The sequence below is a fragment of the Neofelis nebulosa genome, chromosome 13, assembly GCF_028018385.1.
Source record: "Neofelis nebulosa isolate mNeoNeb1 chromosome 13, mNeoNeb1.pri, whole genome shotgun sequence".
NCBI lineage: Eukaryota > Metazoa > Chordata > Mammalia > Carnivora > Felidae > Neofelis > Neofelis nebulosa.
This window is the reverse complement of record NC_080794.1, coordinates 67,977,246-67,998,672: the sequence shown is the minus strand read 5'-3', so window position 1 is coordinate 67,998,672 and position 21,427 is coordinate 67,977,246. Positions and strand designations below refer to the sequence as shown.

The window sequence follows — 21,427 nt, the reverse complement described above, 5'->3', positions numbered from 1 at the left end:
GCATTCTTTCAAATATTCCCAGTGACAGCAAATATTCATATGAAGTTTTAGAGTTAGAAATAATCTCGAATCATTGGAAATCCAGTGTACGGAAGAAATAATGCATTATCAAACAAATATTCCAGGTTAAAAAGAGGTATGGATATACATCATGTAGCAGGTACACTGGCTGGGGTTGGGTGTCAGGGATGCTATGAGCTGAAAAGCATATTCTGGATCACAGTGGAATTACTGATATAAGTAGGTGATAAGCAAGAGGATGATTTTAAAGGTCAAGATTCATTTCTGGATAAAATTCCACAGGTGTTATTCCAAAATTAATTTCATAGATTTTATTTTAATTTTTCCTACAAATTCCTTCCCAAGGAATATATATATATATATATATATATATATATATATATATATATATATATATATTTGCATTCACATATATACAAACAGTCATTCAATTTGTCCCCAATACATATAACACAGGTCTCCTGTTACCCTACAAACAACAACAAACTGTGGTTCTTTTCCACATTTTCATAAAAGCCTAGCTGTAATAAAATAAAGAAAGAAAATCAGATATGATTCCCTCCTGTATTCCTCCCATTCCAAAATGAAGTAAAAGACCAGTGTGTAGAGAGGAGGGCCCCCATCTGAAATGTGACTGGTGTTTCCTTACTTCTTGGAGTTTCATAAGGCTCCCAGGTGCATAAATGTCAGGGTAGAAAAAGAGCAATAAAATAAGTATTATTGCTCTTGAAACCAACCAGAGGTCACTGAGGGTGTCTTCACTTGGCAGGAGAATTCATGCTTCTAAGTTAAGCACCCAAGGGTTTCCTGAAACCCACAGACTGGGCAGAACAATCTGGACATTTGAATATTGATCCACTGAGTGTTAATAAAACATAAAACAGCAAGGAAAGTCACTCTCTCCAGACCTACCCCTCCTTTCTTTTTCTGTTCCCATGTTCTTTGAGCCAAGATTTAATTAAAGTCCAATGAAAATAGAGGGAAACAGTCTGTGACTAGGGTAGGAATGAAAGGGAGGTAGGAATACAAGTTTAACTCTAGATTTATTTATGACTCAATATGTGCACTGTCCTCAGGAAGAAGTATTACAATCCTTGCCTACAAGGACTTTTAGTCTTTGGAGAAAGAGACCTAACATGCCTCAAATCCAACCAAAGAACAGAATAATACAGCATGAGGCAGAACATGAAAATACAGTATGAAGCAGTACAGTTAGGAAGCACCGACTGATGGAGGAGATTATAGAAATTGTTCTCTCAGTTCCATATCACCTTACTTCCTCACCATATTCCTCAACACCAAACTCATACCTGAACAGTCCAGGCCAAATTTTCAACCCTTTGTCTCTGCATATGTTTTTCCCTGGGCTTGAAGCACTCAACGTTGTCTGTGTTTGGTAGTTTGCTTAGTATTCGTCTTCAGTATCTAATCAGAGGAGGCCTTCGCTGATTCCCCAGACAGAATCTTTGTGACCACAGCATGTCGGAAACATTGAAGATACAGAGATCTCTGTTGGTTTTGTTTGGCAATATAATAGTTCAGAGCAGTACTTAGGACATTGTCGGTGTTGAATATTTACTGGGTGAATGAATACTCCAATTATGTTTTAAAAGTAATCACACTTATTATTCCATTACATTGGGTCTATCTCTGCAGGGAGATGTGAACCCATAGTTCACCTTCCAGTGTGGACCACAGAAAACATCCCAAGTGCTCGACAGATGCCTAAGCCAGAAAGGTGGGACTCAAGACCAGCTTTGATATGGCCATGTTTAAATGAAAATGGAAGAAAATAAGGAGCAAGGGACGTGTCCATCAAACAAATCTTTTGCCATGCCTCCTGATCAATGATTAGAGATCTCCCAGCCCGCACGTTCAATGCGGACTCAGTATTGTGACAGTTGGTAGCCACCAGTGGGAACAGACTTAAAATTTCAGGAATTTTGCCAGCTAATTAATAGTTGTTAAACACAGCCAATATCAAAAAAATAAGTTATATCAAATTTCAATTAAATAAATATATTTTAAAAATAAATACATAAAGCACAGAGACCCCTTATATTTTGCTGCATTTGTTATAATACTACTACTACTACTACTACTACTACTAATATATTGTTATATATAAAATGTTAGGTATTATTATTTTATCTATGCTCCTGAGGTCATTTGCATCTATGTACCTGTAGGACAAAAATACTATATAATGTGCTTCTGTACATCTCTTCTCAATTCTATATTCACTGGCGTCATGCTGGTAGCTTGAAATTGGCCACATTTGGGGATATTTAAAGCAATCAGCAAATGCTACAAATGAGGGCTTATTTATTTATTTGTTCCAAGAGAGCTAGTAGTTAAATATTTACCAGCACAGCACTATCTGATTTATTTAAAAAAATTTTTAATGTTTATTCATTTTTGAGAGAGAGAGAGACAAAGAGACAGAGGGACAGAGAGACAGAGGGCATGAGTGGGGCCAGGGCAGAGAGAGAAGGAGACACAGAATCCAAAGCAGGCTCCAGGCTCTGAGCTGTCAGCACAGAGCCTGACATGGGGCTGGAACCCACAAACCATGAGATCATGACCTGAGCTGAACTTGGACACTTAACCAACTGAGCCACCCAGGCACCACCAGAATATCTGATTTCTAAGCATTGCTTATCAGTAGAAACATTTGGGCTGTGGTGTGTCTGCAATGCTTCTAGACAATTCTCCAACTGCTGGATGAACTAAATCTACTGAATGTCCTGCTAACCCTAAGAAATATTAATAATCTCTGAAGGAAGGGTGCTCTCCTTAATAGCTTTGGGAAGGAAAGGAATGTCTTAATGCTCTTTCCTAAATCTTTAACCATCTTTAGCAGTTCTGTTCAGCTCTGCTACCTGTTAGCAATGCGGTAATTAAAAAAGGTGCGTCAGGGATGCTGTTTTGCCCCAAAGAGAAAAGGCACCTCATTAATATTTAATAACATTAATGGAAACATCACTGGCTGCCTCCAAGCTGTGGACTTCTTCATTAACTTCTGTTAAATGTATATTAAAATCTCATTCTGCCCAACCTACCCCCCAGCTCTGGAGTTTGCATGATTTTAAAAACAAAAAACAAAAAACAAAAAACAAAAAACAAAACAAAACAAAAAAACCAAGCAGTTCCAGCTGCTGCTCCAACTTTCTGGGGAAGAGGTGTTTTTCTGTTGAATTGTGACATTTGGAGAGAATGTACCAGAAAGTCTGATTTGCCTCAGGGAAGTATGCTGCCACAGCTTCTGCAAACACACCAGCAGTTTCCTTCCAGAAATAAGTCACCTCTGCATCTTTCTTAACTATAAAAGGGTTTAGAACTTCTAAAAGTTTAGGAGGAAACTTTTCCATTTCCAGGAGACGTATGTCCTCCAAATCCCATTCAGGGAGAAGCCTTAGACCATCTAAAGAGGGAAGAGACAAGCTTCAGAAATCACAAAGCTTCTGCGTGTCAGTGACACTTGTATTCCTTGGGTCTAATCCTCTCAACTGGTAGGTTGGAAGGGAGAAACAAAAGAGAAATGACTTATTCAAGACTGTACACAGCTGGAAATGGCAGATGGAAGTGATACTTGGGACTCCTGATCCATGGCTCAGATTTAGTAAATGAAGCACCCATTTAATCATCATAAGAGAGAGCCCCCTGGTCCCCAGGAATGACATTCTGAGACTCTGGGAGCCAGCCCAGAAGTCATGCTTTCTGTTGGCCCAGTTGCTGGGGCTTTTCTACTCTCAGACCATGCAGAGCCCTATCACTGCCTCAGTGACCCCCAGGCCCTCCATTCTCCCATTTGGTGGTTGAGATTCCAGGAATAGTACTCCCCGGATGTCTCTGTCCCACTTAATGAGACAGGATCACATGCTGGTTTGAAATGGGCAGATAGAAAGTTTTGGCAGATGCAGAGTGAACACTCAACAAACAGAAGCAACTGCAACAAAAACGATGGAATAATAATTAACATCATTAACATTTTGCTAAGGCAGAAGCCTAAATACAGGCAAAAAGAAAGGCGATTACATCCAAACTCTTTCAGAAATTGTATGAAAAACCCAACAAGCATCCCTCAAGTATGTCTCTTTATCAAGCCTCATGCCCTCTAACAACGTTTTCACACAACTGCATTCTCTGAAGTGCTGCCCTTTTCCCTTGTGCTTGGCAGCAAGTCTACACAGCTCCATCACAACCTTCCACAGTAAGCCTTCTGTCATTACTCCAGTCCTCAACACTCCTTGCTCTGATCATTTCTGGCACTTGCAGGTAGGAAGGACCAGGGCTGTCTGAAAGACCTTCCTGTTTTACAACTATGCTATCCAATATGGTAGCCACTAGCCACATGTGACTACGAACACCCAGAATATGGCTAGTACAATTGAAGAACTGAGTGTGTAATTTAATTTCATTTTAATGCAAATAACCACATGTGACTAGTGACTGCTATATTGGATAATATAGGTCTGGATTGTAAAATTCAGCCCCTAGTTATGTTCCTTATTATTTGCTATTATGCCTTCTTTCAGTTCAAAACTCTGGTTTACACCTTTGCTTTTTCTACAATGCTAGTCTATAGAAAAATATACTTGATTGTACTCTAAATGCAGAATACTAATGGTTGGATAGATTTCAGACACCCCTGCACTTATGTACTGCGGCATCCCCATCTCTCTTCCCCTCTATGTTACCACTTGATAAACTCCCTCTACAGATGTGGAACCATACTGCACATGGAAGGAAGCACTAAAACACACCCAGACTTAGAACTCTCAGGTCAGAATATTATCATTTTGAATGAGTTACTTAACCTTTCTGTGTATCCATTTCTTCATCTATCAAACACCTACAGTAACAGACTCTCCTTCCAGAAGCTAGCTGAGAAAAGTAAGATAATCCATCTAAAGGACTTAGTGAGTAGTAGGTGCTCAGCAAAAGTTATTGCTGAGTAAGTGGTTGGGTGAATAAGAAAAGAGAATGACTAAACATAATTCCTGGTTCAACCTGGTTCTCCTTGAACAAAGGTACTTGCATCTCTCAGAGGGCCACTCCTTCCTAGAAGCCTCATTTGACTTCAAAGAAGGCCCTTATACTCCCTTTTCTGATTACTCACTAGCCCTTGACAAACTTAATTCACAGGGATGATTCATGCCTGGCCCTTCACCAGTGCCACAATGGAAGTGGCTTTCTAGAATAAGCATGAGGCTAACTAAGTAGAAACATCAATATTTATGCAAAATTCATACTTAATACTGACATGCACTCCTGAGGAAAGGGTGAATATTATTCTACAAATAAATGCTTCTGAGAATCTGTAAAAGCTTCCCTCTTCAAACAAAGAAAAGATATAGGTTGAAAATACTCTCCCTTTGTGGATCTAGGCTATACTCCTAAACTTTTCCACCAAAATCAAGACGTTTAATGCATCCTTCCCAGCCCATAAACAACCCCCCCCCCACACACACACTAATCTGATTAAAACGAGGTTATACCCTCTCCCTGCTGTCTCTGACACTTAAAAGTTGCTTGAACCAATCAGATGAACATGACCTGATTTGGCTTAGGCAAACAACTAGGTAGAATGCACATAATAATTACTTATACTAACTGAGCTGGGCTTTTCAGATTCTTTAGCTAATAACGCTTCCTGGTAGGAAGGACCATTGAGAAGGAGATAGGGCTATGAAACTCCTGCCATGCACTGATTTCCAGCACTGAAGACAAACAAACTGTATTTGATGGAAAAAAATATATTTTTATTTTTATTTTTATTTATTTTTAATTTTTTTAACGTTTTATTTATTTTTGAGACAGAGAGAGACAGAGCATGAACGGGGGAGGGGCAGAGAGAGAGGGAGACACAGAATCGGAAGCAGGCTCCAGGCTCTGAGCCATCAGCCCAGAGCCCGACGCGGGGCTCGAACTCACAGACCGTGAGATCGTGATCTGAGCTGAAGTCGGACGCTTAACCGACTGAGCCACCCAGGCGCCCCAAAAAATATATTTTTAAATCAATACCTATGCTTACTGAAGATCACTTAAAACAAAACAATTTTAAATACTCAGTAGTTGTTTATATAAAATATTGTAGAAAAACAACAGAAATTTCAGAAATGAAACTTTCTTCTCTACTCAAAAGTAGTGCAAAAATATTTTTAGGCCACACGATTTTTTTTTTTTGCTTTTGTTCCCAGATTCTGACCACTAACCCAGCCTCAAGTCCTGGGTGTTTGTTTGCTTATCCTATCTCTGACTCAAGTGGTTCGTTTTTAAATTATTATTAAAGTATAATCAGCTTTGTTATATAAATTTTAGGTGTACAATAAAATGATTCAACAATTCCACACATTTCTCAGCACTTATCAAGATACAAGTGCTCTTAATTCCCTTTATCTATTTTACTCATCCCCCTCACCACCCAGCTTCCCTCTTATTTTCTCCGTATTTAAGAATCTGTTATTTTTTGTGTTTTTGTTTCTTTGTTTTCTTTTTTAAATTCTACAAATTAGTGAAATCATATGGTATTTGTCTTTCTCTGACTCACTTATTTAAATTAGCATTACACCCTCTAGGTCATCCATGTTGTTGTAAAAGGCAAGATTTCATCCTTTTTTATGGTTGAGTAATATTCCACTGTGTGTGTGTGCATGCACACGCACACACACACACACACACATCTTTATTCATTCAACTATCAATGGACACATTTGCGTTGCTTCCATATCTTGGCTATTTAAAATGCTGCAATTGGGGCACCTGGGTGGCTCCGTCAGTTAAGAGCCCGACTTTGGCTCAGGTCACGATATCACAGTTTGCAAGTTCGAGCCCTGCATTGGGCTATCTGCTATTAGCATAGAGTCTGCTATGTGTCCTCTGTCCCCCTTTCTCTGTCCTGCCCTCCCTTCCTCCCTCCCTCTCAAAAATAAACATTACAAAAATTATAAAAATAAAATAAAATAAAATAAAATAAAATAAAATAAAATAAAATAATGCTGCAATAAATACAGGAGTGCATACGTATTTTCAAATTAGTGTTTCTGTTTTCTTCAGGTAAATTACCCAGTAGTGAAATTACTCAATCACTCAATCATTTGGTAACTCTATTTTTAATTATTTGAGGAACATCCATACTGTCTTCTGTATTATTTCTAATTTGAGATACAATTGGGTCTAAAATATAATCACATAATGCTTCAAATACCATATTCCCCAAAATTCTATAAGGTCCTCTTGAACACCATACACCTATTATAATTCGAGTACCAATGGTCAAAACTACATCATCTGGAATTTTGTTAGAGTTAACGGAACATTCTAAATAAAAACATAGCAACAGCAGTTCACCCAGGTTATTTGAGGATGTTTTAATTTTAGAATAACTAAACTTGGGGACCTGTTCCTTTCGAAACATAAAGTGAATCTAATAAGACTTGTTTGATTTCTTGAGAAATAGCATGATACAGAGAAGAACATAGGATTTAGCTAGACTTGTATTTGAGCTCCAAATTTCTCTGTTATGTGACCTTAGTCAAGTAGCTTACGTTCCACATGCTCGTTTTCGTCTCATTAAAAAGTCATAGTAACAATGCTGATGTTACAGAGCATTGGGTCCGGGTGGTACCTCTGTAAATTCAAGTGCAAGAACCAAAGGACACCTTGCAAAGGCTTTTTTCTTTTTTAATTTCTTTTTTTTTTTTTTGCACTGCTTCACTTACAGATGGATTCTGATAGCAGTTCCCAAAGAAAGGCTCAGAAATACTTTAAGCAGTACCACCTACAATAAATGAATGAAAAACACCCAAAGGTATGACTTTGTAGACAGGGCTCATTTGGATGTATAAGCTCTGGTTTACTTGCTAAAAATACCATGGGGACTACTTAACTGTGGGGTACAAGATTAACAACAGCAGCAGCAATAGCTACCATATGGATGCCTACACCACTAGGATGAATGCCTTACCTACATTAATGATGTAGATTAATTCATTTATTCCTCTCCAGCAACCAATGAGATACATGTTATATTATCTGTATTTTACTGCCGAGAAGGTTAAATCATAGAGATTAAGAAAATTTCCCAAGGTCAAAATCTGTGAATATCAGAGCTGAGATTTTTATTTCCAGACTAGTAAATGTTAGTGGAATTACTGAAAGAAAAATACTTATGCTATAATTCTTCTTCTTTCTCCATTGTGAGGTTTCCCAATAGCAGACAAGAGTCTATTACAGCTCAGAGAGACACAGGAGAGAATAGTATGACATGCAAGGGCAGTGTGCCTCCATGGAGTCAGTCTTCAGAGGGACCCAAGGAAGACTGAAATTCATATTCAGAATATTCAAGCTGACATCAATATGTCACGCAGCATAATCCTGAGGGGTCTATGACAATTTTTCTGGGTTGTGGTTAATAATTGAAAATTATTCTTCCCAAGTGTGAAAATATCCTCTGTTTCCAAAGGGTCAGAAGTGCCACAGGTAGGACCCTGACATTCAAATTAAATTCCATTCAGCATATCCCATTTTAATGATTCTCACTGAGGTCAAGCTTTCCAAGGCATGTGTTCAGGGATGCAGAGTAGCTAGGGAGCAGTCATAGCCACCTAGCTGGTTTGCAGTTACCAGTGATAGTGCTAGCAGAAAGGGGGGGACAAAACATGGGTTCCAGCACAAAGCAAGCTTCAGGAAGAGGAAGAAATGAGGCTGAATGAGGTTGCTGGGGAGGGGCAGCTGTTCTGCATCCATATGGATTTACTTCTCTTATTAGACACCAGAAAAGCCCAAATGCAACTCTGCTGCTGTCCTGCCAAGTTTAGAGGGTGATGCCTGAGCCCTTAGCTTTGTCTTTTAACCTGGAATGGGTTATGAAAATATCTAAATTGAACTTCACCTTTTGACTGTCCTGAGAAGGAGGAATTCATCTAATAGGGATCAGTGTGGGATCACTAGCAGGATCCCCCATCCCCAGAATTGAGATACTTTTTTGACTCTCCTAAAAGGGACAATGTTCAGGGAATATGGTGCAACCGCTTAATTCTTACTATGGGATAGGCACTGAAGAAAGTCTAAAATTCCTGCCCTCATAGCACTTGTAGTCTACTGGGGAAAGACAGACAATAATAAAGCAATCAGAAAACATGATCACTCCACGTGGTGACTAATACTAAGACAATGAACTAGGGTGTCAGAGTGTCACGGTGTAGGAGAGATCAGGTGGCCTCAGAAAGCATTTCTGAAAAGCTGATGTTTTTGCTGAGATATGACTCATCCAGAGGTTCCAGCCATGCTGAGATTTGGAAGAAATTCTGCCCTTGCTATTGTCTTTGATAGGCGTAAGCCTAGATTAATTAAGGTACAGAAAGGAGACGGTAGTGTGGCTGCAAAACAGGGAATAAGGGCAGAATGGTAGGAAATTAGGGCACAATGGTAGCAGGCCAAATCGTGTAGAGTAGAACAAGCCAAGGAAGGAAGACTGCATTATATTTTGTGGGAGAGAGGAAGCTACTGGAGTGTTTTAAGCATAGGAATAGTAATATATGATTTGGGTTTTCACAATCTCATTTTGGTTGCTGTCAGGAGGATAGGTTTTAGGGCAACAAGGGTGGAGGCAGAGAGAGTTTGTAGATTGTGGGAGTGATCCAAGTTGTGGTCAACATGGGCAGAGGTATTTTGGGTTAGAATGTGTTCTGGAGGTGAAGACTCACAAGGACTTGCAGATGGCCTGGGCCTTAGGGGAAGAGGAAGGGGAAGGGAAAATCAAGCTCTCCTGAGATTTTGACTTAAGCAACTATATTTTTTATTGAGTTTGGAAAAACTGGTCTGGGAAGAGGGGTTCAAGAAGAGCTGAAAAAAATGCTTTCTAAAGTAGAAGATTCAGGAAGAGCTCCACTTTGGCCACATTGGGTCTGAAATCCCTACTAGCAATTCAAGGGGAGATAGAGGCTGAGTATGTACATGGACACACATGTCTCCATCCTAGAGGACAGTGAGGCCAGAGCTGGAGGGATATATTGGAAATTTGTGAATTATTGGCTAATAGGTGAGACTTAAAGTTGTTCTTTGTGGTTGTCATTAGAGGGAGAAAAAAAATGATGAAAGGAGAGAGTACACACGGAAGATCACAGTTTGAGCTAATGTATCTGGAGGTAGCTGTCCAAGGTGGTAGCTCTCTGAGCTTTGTCACTGCTCAGACCAACCTCTCTGGTACTTGCCCAGGGATGCTAACTGAAGATGACAAGTTTCCTCAGACATATTGCTCTGACAGAACAGTGACCTCCCCTGTGAAAATATCTCCTCCTGTCCTCCCTCCAGGGGTACAGGGTTACCCTCGGGCCCAGGAACTGAAACAGTCAGGCCCATAGGCCAGCAAACACACCTCCCACCTGTGGGTCATGACTCCCCTTTCCCCAGCTCGATCTTCATCCTCACCCCCCAACAAGTAAATGTCTGGTTGAAACTGACAATGAGATGCCATGGGACTCACCATTCAAAGTCCCAGTCAGCACAGACACAGGGCTCTGAAACCACTGTCCCTGAGGAATCTCGACCCAGGGCACACTGAGCTCCTGGCTTGCGTTTCTTGAATATTTTTCTTTCTCCCATGACGCAAGGCTCCCCCTTAGAAAGAAAGTCCACGGTGAGAAAGGAAGAAAACCACAAAGAAGGTGAAATAAACCAGCTTCTCTATAGGAAGCGCTGGCCTTTCCATTCTCTTTTGGTCACTCTGTCTACCAATCTCATCCCTAGTAACCACTCAGGAGTCTCAAGGGAAAAAGGGCCAGTCTTTTACTACCACATAAGAGGAACACCATGGAGGAGGTGCTGGCTCATCACTACCTCCCACCCAACTTAGCCAATGATGTCTACTTCATCTTGTTTCTCTTCCACCTCTGGAGAGAAGGCAAAAATTCCAAGTCATTGTCACAGACTTACAAATTGCCCAAATGACTTCAACAGAAATTGTGGTGGAAAAGAATCCAATTCTGGCATATTTTTCATATCATCTTCAGAGTAAAACTGAAGTTGGCCTGTAAAGTTCTCTCTCTATGATAAATAATCATGCCCAAGTCCTTATTTCCAGTCAAGGGCAAAGAAAAGCGGAGAAACTGGTATAAATCACATGATCGCAATGGTTCTGAAGAATGCAGAAGTCTTACCTATGCTGCAAAGCAACAAATATCTACCATTTCTAGAGGCACTCACCCCTATGCCTCACCCTTTATCTGTGGCCCTGTTTCCAGGGCTCTTGGGGATCTCACTGCAGGCTGGCCTGACAAATATTCTCACCCTCCCCACTAACAGGTGAGATGATGAAACCACTGAAAGTCCTCCTGGCTGTCTGGGTTTATTTCTCCACAGATAGAGCAAAAGCCCGAGGTAATACTTGCCCCCCTCACCCCTCGACTATTCAATCATCTCAACGGGTTGATCAGGATCACAGGGTGAAAAATGGTCCTTAAATACCATCTTTGCATGCTTGACCTGTGTGTGTGGACTCCAACCCTTCCCCCAAATCCATCACTATCTTCAGATGCCCCACTACCTTCTTCCTCCAAATAGGAAGGCCCAGAGATGACCAAACAGGCCTTGTGGTAGTTCCTCTTCCTAGAAGCCAGTATGCCCCTACCACATGGTATACCTGATTGAGCAGGTGCCAGGTCTGATAGTCTTCCTTGGTGCAGCGTCGGCTGAAGATAGATTTGTAGTCCACTTTCACCAACTGCCATTCAGAACGGAGGCTGAAGTGGCCGAAAACTCTAAGTGTTTAGGGGAGGCAGGGGAGAGACAAACAGAGAGGTCCCACTAGTCAGTCACTAATACACAAAGACTGGAGGGCGAGAGGACTAAATTGCGGCCTGGACTCAACAGGTTCTTCCAAATTGAGGTTTTGGAAGGTCACCAAGGAGAAAGTCCACCATTTACACAACTCTAGCCAACTGGCATGGTATTCATAGGGGGTTTAAAACTAACCATTTTTTAATTGGAAAAGTAATATATGTACTTTATAGTAAGCAATGAGAACACAGAAAGATATGAAGAAAAACATCACCCAATAGTTCAAAACCTTACACAGAAAGATATGAAGAAAGAAAAAAGTCACCCAATAGTTCAAAATCTTACACTCAACAGGTAGAACTGTTGTTGATATTTTGACATGTAGCCTTCTTGTTTCTCCTTAATGCAAGCACAGGTATTTTATCTACTGATGTCTACTGACAGGGACTCAGTTTCCTCATCTGTAAAGTAAATGTGTATGTGTGTGGTGGGAATGGGGGCAAATTAGCTAATCTGAAGTGTGGCTGCCAGTTCCAAAATTCTGACAGAATCTAAGTATGCTTTAGTTGAAATTCCTATTGTTTAATTCACATGAATAACACCCTCCTTTCCCTTCCCTGAAAAATCACAGTAGCCCCATAAAAGGAACTCATATTTATGTATAGTAAAGAAACACACCATCTATGTGACTTAGATAATCAATACTGACCTTTTCAAAGCCCAGTAGTTGATGGCCCTATACATATGAATGACCAATGGTTTCTAGAAAAATGGAAAAAAATACTGATCACCCATACTCTACTTGGGTGGCATGTCTTATAATTACAATGCAAGATATCTATCATAGTGCTATAAAGAGGAGACCAATCACTCTGGGAACCTAAACCAACTGAAGTCTTTCAAGGCATTGGATGGATTCCATTTCAGCAAGATTTAATCATTTTATCATCCCCGGATTCTCATCTCCTTCCAGTCATATGTTCTTGTGGTGACACCTAAGAGACTACTCCTCAAGGGACAGTCCCTTCTTCTTTCTGAACAATGAAGATGCTTTGCGAGGGGTGGAAGTTGACTAAAATTGTGAAATGGATGAATAAATAGGACTGTTTTGTAGATCGTACAACTTACATATTACACCTTGAGAAATGCCTTTTAATGTTCTATCAATTTAAAAGTTAAATACATGGGCGCCTGGATGGCTCAGTCGGTTGGGCGGCCGACTTCGGCTCAGGTCACGATCTCACGGTCCGTGAGTTCGAGCCCCGCGTCGGGCTCTGTGCTGACAGCTCAGAGCCTGGAGCCTGCTTCAGATTCTGTGTCTCCCTCTCTCTGACCCTCCCCCGTTCATGCTCTGTCTCTCTCTGTCTCAAAAATAAATAAAAATTTAAAAAAAATTTAAAAGTTAAATACAACTTTTTATGGTCTTGTCTAAAAGATCAAACAGACTTTGGGGTGCCTGGGTGGCTCAGTTGGTTAAGTGGCCAATTCTTGATTTTGGCTCCGGCCGTGATCTCGTGATTTGTGAATTAAAGCCCTGTGTCGGACTCTACACTGACAGTAAGGAGCCTGCTTGGGATCCTCTCTCTCCCCCTGTCTACCCCTCCCCCACTCATTCTCACTCTCTCTCTCTCTTCCCCCTTCCCTCCCTCTCAAAACAAATAAATAAATAAATAAAAACATAAAATTAAAAAAACAGACTTTGAGGTGAATAAGTCATAGGGATAACAGGCACTGCATAGGAAATACAGTTGATGATACTGTAATCATTTTGTATGGTTACAGGTGGTAGTTGCACTTGTAGTGAGTGTAGCATAACATATGGAGATGCTGAATCACTATATTGTACACCTGACACTAATGTACCATTGTGTGCCAACTATACTAAAAGAACAAAACTAAAAATGTATGATCTTTATAAGAATCTTAGCTCAGCACTGAGTAGCAGAAGCCATGGGGCTAGAATATCTTGGGTTGTGTGGTCAATACCGTGTGAAGCAGAGTGAATGTAAGCATCCCTCCCCTAGGCTTACTCTGGTCTCTTGCATTTTTGCTGTATTCATTGGTCTCCAAATCCCATACGTCCATGCCAGGTCACCAGTGAGGTACTTTCACCTTCTAGTCCTGATTCATTTCATGGAGAGTTCACTAGTCAGTCCATTTAAAATCTCTAACAAAGCAGTTATGTCTTAGAAGTTTCTACTTATTTGAAGAGAGAAGAGTTAAACTGAAAGACTGTCAGGAGAAACAAACAAACAAAAACCACTGGGAGAAGACCATGATGAATGTCTTCTTCTGTCTCTATCCAACCTTTCTAAATCTTTTCATATTCAAATATCACCTCCTCTAGTCTTCCCTGATTGGAATACTCTGAGTAAAAGAATAATAGTGATGCTAAACCAAACACTTCCACCTAGTCCAAATAGTTTACAGTTATTTCATGGATCATAAAATACATCATGTCTGATTAATGCCATTCCTTTCCATGGAAGGATTACTGGACAGACAGAAGAGGGAAATATGAGGCACACAATTTACCTGGGTCTGAGCAAGGCATCTGACAGTAAAATTATGTGACTGAACAGTACCTAATTAAGGCATTAAAATCGAAGACGGGGGAGGGCATGAGTAGTCAGCTGCAAGGTTCTGCTGTCTGCTCTTTCCTGTTCATCATTTTTATTAATGACTTGAAGACATGAAAATAATGGTCATCATTGGAAATCACATTTTCTGATGACACAAAGCTGGAAGAAACAGTCAATATGCTTGATGGCAGAATCAGGACCCAAAAAGGTCTTGACAGACTGAAGGGAAAGGCTGAATCTAATAATGTGAAGTAACAGAAAGATATGTCAGGTCCTTCCCTGGCAACTACATAAGTATTGAATAAAGAAAATGATGCTTGATGCAGCTCAGGTTAAATAATAATAATAATAATAATAATAATAATAATAATAATAATGTGGCATCTTAAGAGTTTTCATACACAATGTGATTAATGTAAGTAAATACTTCAGAGAAACCAAAAATACTTGAGATGATCCTACAACACATTAATTAAGAATTCTGTATATTATCAAGAATGAAAGAGGCAATATCCAGGCCTACTCTACATTAACTAGATCGCAAAGAAAAAGGTAGCCAATTTTGGATGTCACCATTCAAAGATATACACTAAGTGTCTCAAACTAGAATACATGTATGGGTTTTGGTGGTCATAGTAAAGTGTGAATCTTCAGAAATTTTAAATAAAAATATGCATTTACTGGAACATGTGTATTTATTATGGAGAAATTACATACATTTTATCATATTTTTGAAGTGATTCACAGTTCCTAAAGCTTAAGGACCATTGAAATAGACACTACATAAGATAGCATACTGTATTGAATAGTGACTCCCCCACGGGACATGAGCACGTTCTAGTCCCTGTAACCTGTGAATGTGACCTTAACTGGACCTTTGCAGACATAAGTAAATTAAAGATCTTGAGATGAAAACATCCCAGATTATCAAGGTGGGCCCTAAGTGCAATGACATGCATCCTTGTAAGAGAAACCTGCAGAGAGGAGGAGGCCATGTGAAGAAAGGGCAAAGACTGGAGTTATGTGGCCACATGCCAGGGAACACCTGGAGCCCCTAGAAGATGTAATATGCATAGAAGGAATTCTTTCCCAGTGCACTAGAAGGAGTGCTACCCTGTTAACCACTTTGATCTTGGACTCTAGCCTCCAGAACTGTTAGAGAATTAATTTCTGGGTTTTTGGCCCCCTAATTTGCAGCAATTTTTTATAGCAGCCACAGGAAATTAATATAGATGGTGATGTGATTCAAGACTAATTTTGGGGGTGCCTGGGTGGCTCAGTTGGTTAAGTGTCCAACTCTTGATTTCAGCTCAGGTCATGATTTCATCGTTCATGAGTTCGAGCCCCACATCAGGCTCTGCGCTGATGGTGTGGAACCTGCTTTGGACTCTCTCTCTCTCTCTCTCTCACTCTCTCTCTCTCTCCTCCACACACACCCACTCATGTGCAGGCTCTATCAAAATAAATAAACTTAAAATCACTTTTCACCTATCTATCCAAGAAGTGCTATAAAAACTATGGCTGGTTAACCGGGAGATGACTTAGGAAGGGCAGGGGAGGGGAAACCAAAAAGTAGGCCTTCTGGGGAGATCATGTGAGTATAAAAAAAACTAACAAGATAGAAAAACGTGAAAGTTTACAAAATATGAGAGAACTTTCTAATAGATAAACTTGCCCACAAAGGAAAGGAATGCTCAAGAGTTAGTAAACACAGAACCTCAAGCTCAGGCTTCACCATCTCCCAGGGCTGCTTTGGAGGAGGATGCAACCATCACCCAAGTGCCCAGCCTAACTGTCCCTGACCCTCTAAGGATGTCCATGTTGTTGGTCTTCCCAACTCTCTGGGATACCTGTTTCCAGTCTCAGAGAGCTCATTTCAGAACTGACCACAAAAATAGGTGCCAAGTTAGGACTTGGGGACTAATTCAGCCTCTGTCTTCTGCAATCTTGCAAGGCATATCCTTTCATCTATATTTCTTTGGCTTCTAGCCCAGATGTCTTTACACTGTGTTTCCCAGGTCCTTCCTCAAACTGTAAATTGATACAAAAATATTTTTACTTGGGAGTGTGCTAGTCTGCTCTCCCATGTGATCACTTACGTTTGTCAGATACAAAATTTTAAACACTGAATGTCAGGACTATAATCTTTGCTCATTTTCTCATTGGACCCCAACTAAGATCAGTGGACCCTAACTAAAACCCCTTAGCAACTTTCAGATATTAATGTACTCCCCATCTCTCTATCCATTATTGGTTCTGGGAAGAAAAATGTTCAATATGGGCCCCCGCCTATGGGACGTAAATGACTGAAATGGTCTCTTGGATGTATCTGGCTTCCCTAATTCCATTCAATATTCATTCACAGTTCTTCTGATTGGAGCCCATGGAAGCCAAGGAAATGACAGAAATGCAGCAAACTTAGCAGGAGATAAAATAAGGACTAATTTAAATTCAAGCATTTCTCATCCCTTTTCCTAACTACCCTTAGAACAGATGTTAAAATTCACAATAGGATTTGTAAAAGTGTGAAGCCGCATAGAAAGCAGGATGACCATCATGAGAAACCATGTACCTTAATCTGGGATGATAATCACCCACAAGGTAGATTAGGAATAGAGAAAGCCCAGACTACTTCTGATTAACAAATAAAAAAACTTAATTTCCCAGATAAAAGTTTCTTATTCACTGGAAATGCTCCTCTAAAGTTACAGATCTCATCACCAGTAAGTAGGCACAGCATATTCATCCCATTTGTGGTAAATTTTGGGGGAAACAAAGCGGTTTATATATCAACTTAATATGAAAACCCAAGAGAGGTAGGGTGAAAGAACCCAAGACATGGAATATCTCTAAAAGGATAACGTGATTCCAAAATCAGATGATACTTCTTTCAGAAAGACTTCTATGACTGTTCCAGCAACATTGAACTGTTTCCTCAGAAGCTCAAATGGTCCTATTATCTCTAGACAAGAGGTTCTCCACTGTCTCCATCAGAATCACAGAGGGCTTGGGGCGCCTGGGTGGCGCAGTCGGTTGAGCGTCCGACTTCAGCCAGGTCACGATCTCGCGGTCCGTGAGTTCGAGCCCCGCGTCGGGCTCTGGGCTGATGGCTCGGAGCCTGGAGCCTGTTTCCGATTCTGTGTCTCCCTCTCTCTCTGCCCCTCCCCCGTTCATGCTCTGTCTCTCTCTGTCCCAAAAATAAATAAAAAACGTTGAAAAAAAAATTAAAAAAAAAAAAGAATCACAGAGGGCTTGTTAAATATAGATTGCCTTATTCTCTTACTTTCTTATTAGTATGTTTTGGGTGCCTCATTGCATTTCTTTCTTTTCTTTTAAAAATTTTTTTTTCAACGTTTTTTATTTATTTTTGGGACAGAGAGAGACAGAGCATGAACGGGGGAGGGGCAGAGAGAGAGGGAGACACAGAATCGGAAGCAGGCTCCAGGCTCCGAGCCATCAGCCCAGAGCCCCACGCGGGGCTCGAACTCACGGACCGCGAGATCGTGACCTGGCTGAAGTCGGACGCTTAACCGACTGCGCCACCCAGGCGCCCCCTTTTCTTTTTTAAATGTGTAGTTATTTATTTTGAGACACAGAGAGAGAGAGAGTAGGTGCCACTTAGTGCAAGTGGGGGAGGGACTGAGAGAGAAGGAGAGAATCCTAGGCGGGCTCCAGTACTGTCAGCACAGAGTCCTCTGAGGGGCTCTGTCTCACCAACCACGAGACTGTGAGACCATGGGATCATGACCTGAGCCAAAATCAAGAGTGCTAATGACTGAGCCACTTGGGTGCCCCTGATTATTTGCATTTCTAAAAGCTCCACAGATGATGCTGATGCTGGTCCCAAGACTATCCTTTAAGAAACATAGCTCTAGACCTCTTATCTAGAATTTAATTTTCCTACCTTTGGTCAAGTTTGTGTTAACCAATTAGAAAGCTCCTTATGGTTTGGAACACTTCTTATGCTTCTTTTTCTTCTTTTTTTTTAAAGATAATTTATTGTCAAGTTAGCTAACATAGTTTCTACAGTGCGCTCTTGGTTTCAGGGGTAGATTCATGTGGTTCATCGCTTATATACAACAACCAATGCTCATCCCAATAAGTCCCCTCCTCAATTCCCATCACCCATTTCTCCTCTCCTTCACCCCCTCCCCATCAACCCTTAGTCTGTTCTCTGTATTTAAGAGTCTCTTATGGGTTTGTCTCCTTCTCTGTTTGAAACAATTTTTCCCCTTCCCTTTTCCCATGGTCTTCTGTTAAGTTTAACTTCCACATAGGAGTGAAAACATGTGGTATCTATCTTTCTCAGACGGACTTATTTCACTTAGCATAATACCCTCCAGTTCCATCCTCATTGTTGCAAATGGTGGGATTTCATTCTTTCTCATTGCTGAGCAGTACTCCATTGTGTACATAAACCACATCTTCTTTACTTTTTGTATGCCATAAAGCCTTTCAATGGTAGGTGCTTGATAAAGAAACACTAATTGACTATTGAGGAACGAGGAATTCTAGAGTGTGGTTTCAATCTCAAGTCTTTGGCAAAAAAAAAAAGATAATTTCTAGCATGCACAAATCCTCTATCATTCGTAGTCCTTGCAATTACCAAGGTAAACTATTTTGACCCTCTGCTGCAGAAATGTATTCCTAACCCCACTTCTTAACTTAAAGTGTATTTTCGCCAACATATAAAAAACCTATCATGTGAGATAAAGATATGAAAATCTTGAAAATTCCACTGAACAACAAATGTTCATTACCATCACCATCACTCCTATTGCTGGAACCCCCAGAGATACACATCCAAGTCCCTGCTCATCAAGAGCTTTTGACAGGTTTGGCTCAATATCCCCTTTTTAAGATACATACTAACCTCAAATTCAGGGCTTTGCCTTTTGTGTGTGTCTGTGTGTGTGTGACATTTTATACAGAGCCTTGGAGAAAGTAGATACCTCATACATAAATACAAATGACTGGAAACAGGTAGCCTGCCCGTTAGTTCCCTCAAAGAAGTTGCTCCTGACCAAAGCAAAATTAATGAATTCTCTAAGCCATTCCTCACTATATGGATTTTCAGGAAAAATCAATTAAAATTTATTACTTCTGTTTTTCTTTTTACCTTGTCACCTGGATTTTTTCACAAGAGTTTTTGGCTTAAGATTCATCCTCTTCTTTGGCTCTATCAACCTAAAAGACTGTCTCTTCCTTTTTTTAAACTCCTCTGGTATCAAATGTCTAGACTACTAATGTGACTCTGGTCAGAGAGTGCCCTCATGTGCTCCTGTCCTGTTGCTTGATTTTTAACACGCAGATGGTTTAGTCATGGTGACAAGAGTATGAGGCAAAGAAATAGAAAATATCTTTCCCTATTCCTGGTCTGCCACTAAATTAGCTAAATAACCTTGAGCAAATAACTTCATCTTTTAAACCAGCAGCTTCCTTATAGAAGATGACTTTAATCAGTGACACATATACTCAAAGGTTGGAATGCAGAAACAGTCTAGGTGGAATGTGGCCCTTCTAAGATAATTTCCAAGAGTTTATTTTCTTTCAATCCTTATGCCTACCTCCAGGTGTACAAGCCATTTATCTCCTGGTGACCCCATACACAAAAGATTTATCTTTTAGAGTCATTCGTCTTTATCTCCACTGGCACTTCTTCCATAAAACAGATGCTCATTAAACAGTGCTGGGTTGATTAATGGATAGAATTAATCCATCAAAGTCATTCACTTCTTCAAAATTGGACTAATAGCTTTATCTGCCCTTATTTCTGGGCCAAAGAACATGGTTGATCTGTGTGTCCTTTGGGGTTTAGAAAGACAAAAACAATCTTGAGATAGAAATAGCAGCAGCTTCTCTGTCCTTTGTTATCCTGGACTTCCACAAACAAAGGATTCTCTGGGACCCTAACATACCTTCTCTTACCCACCATCCAGACTTGAGTGAGACTTCTGGGGAGGGGAGTGATTTATCTGAGGGACGGAAGTGGTTCTCAAAAATAAAAAGAGACTTCATTAGAATTCCATACACATAAAGGTTTAGCTACTCATTAATTAAATGATTTCAAAGGGGATCTGGTTATATAATTGCTATAATTTAGGTGGAAACAATGCCACACTAAATGTAATTAGAGAAGCAGGCTCTGTGAAGATGTTTTTCTCTTTACAGGAGAGCAATTCTGGGTCACCTGATTCTCCCCTGCATAGTTCTTTTTCCTGACCTCCAATTATACCAACCTTTATACACAGTTGTAAAAGCTGAGAGAAGATTCTAGGAGAGAGTGGTTGATCACAGTCCTTCAGAGAGGAAAAGGACAAGGATTCAATACTAGAAAGAAAGGCACTAGAAATGTGCAAAAGAAAGAACAAATGATGCTTGTGGTGGTCCGATTAAGACTTTACTGTGGACTAATTTTTGAAAGAACATCTGATTGAACTCAAGTAAGATGATACAGTGTTGTCATCGACCTGCCCCAGAACCTACCCTTTCCCTTATCTTCCTCAGGGACTCTTACACCTGCATCTCGAGCTCTTCTAACCACTAATTCCCCCATTTATATCTGCCTGAGGAAAATTTTAAGAGAAGAAGGCCAAAGATGACTTGACAGGTCCTTCCTGACTCTCCTCTCTCTGTGGCTGACCCACCCAAGTTCTCACTCATTAGGCTAGAAACCTGTGTATCAGCAGAAACTCAGTCCTCGACTTGGTCCTCTCTCTTAATCTCCTGCCTGACACTCATTCCTTTTCATTGCACTTCTAAATAATCTCTCATATTCACCAACTCAATGGCAATCCCATTTCCATACCCTGATAACAACAATGGCTACCACTGATGGCTATATTTTACAGCATGCTTATCATTTTCCAGGGACTCTGCTAAATGCTTCATGGTTTTTATAATCTGGAACCCCACACACATTCCCTGAGAATCATGGGTATAGTCATTTCATGTAAAGAAACTGAGGCACTAGGTTCATTTTCAAGATCAAGGTTGAACTAGGATTCAAGTTGGCATCCATGTGAAGCCAACTCTTACTGGAT

General features: G+C 40.4%; 1 protein-coding gene across 3 annotated transcripts in view; it reads right to left on the bottom strand.

Annotated features, from left to right (window-relative positions):
* SORCS3 (sortilin related VPS10 domain containing receptor 3) overlaps positions 1–21,427 on the bottom strand; it is a 596,149-nt gene that overhangs the window by 38,846 nt on the left and 535,876 nt on the right. For 2 of the 3 annotated variants that reach the window (XM_058697712.1, XM_058697710.1), the window contains exons 15-16: positions 11,666–11,783; positions 10,511–10,644 (exon numbers count right to left, since the gene is read on the bottom strand). The exons of the other annotated variant lie outside the window; for it this stretch is intronic. In XM_058697712.1, the coding sequence (XP_058553695.1) occupies positions 10,511–10,644; positions 11,666–11,783 (252 nt within the window). The remainder of the gene's footprint in view (positions 1–10,510; positions 10,645–11,665; positions 11,784–21,427) is intronic. 3 annotated transcript variants of the gene reach the window in all.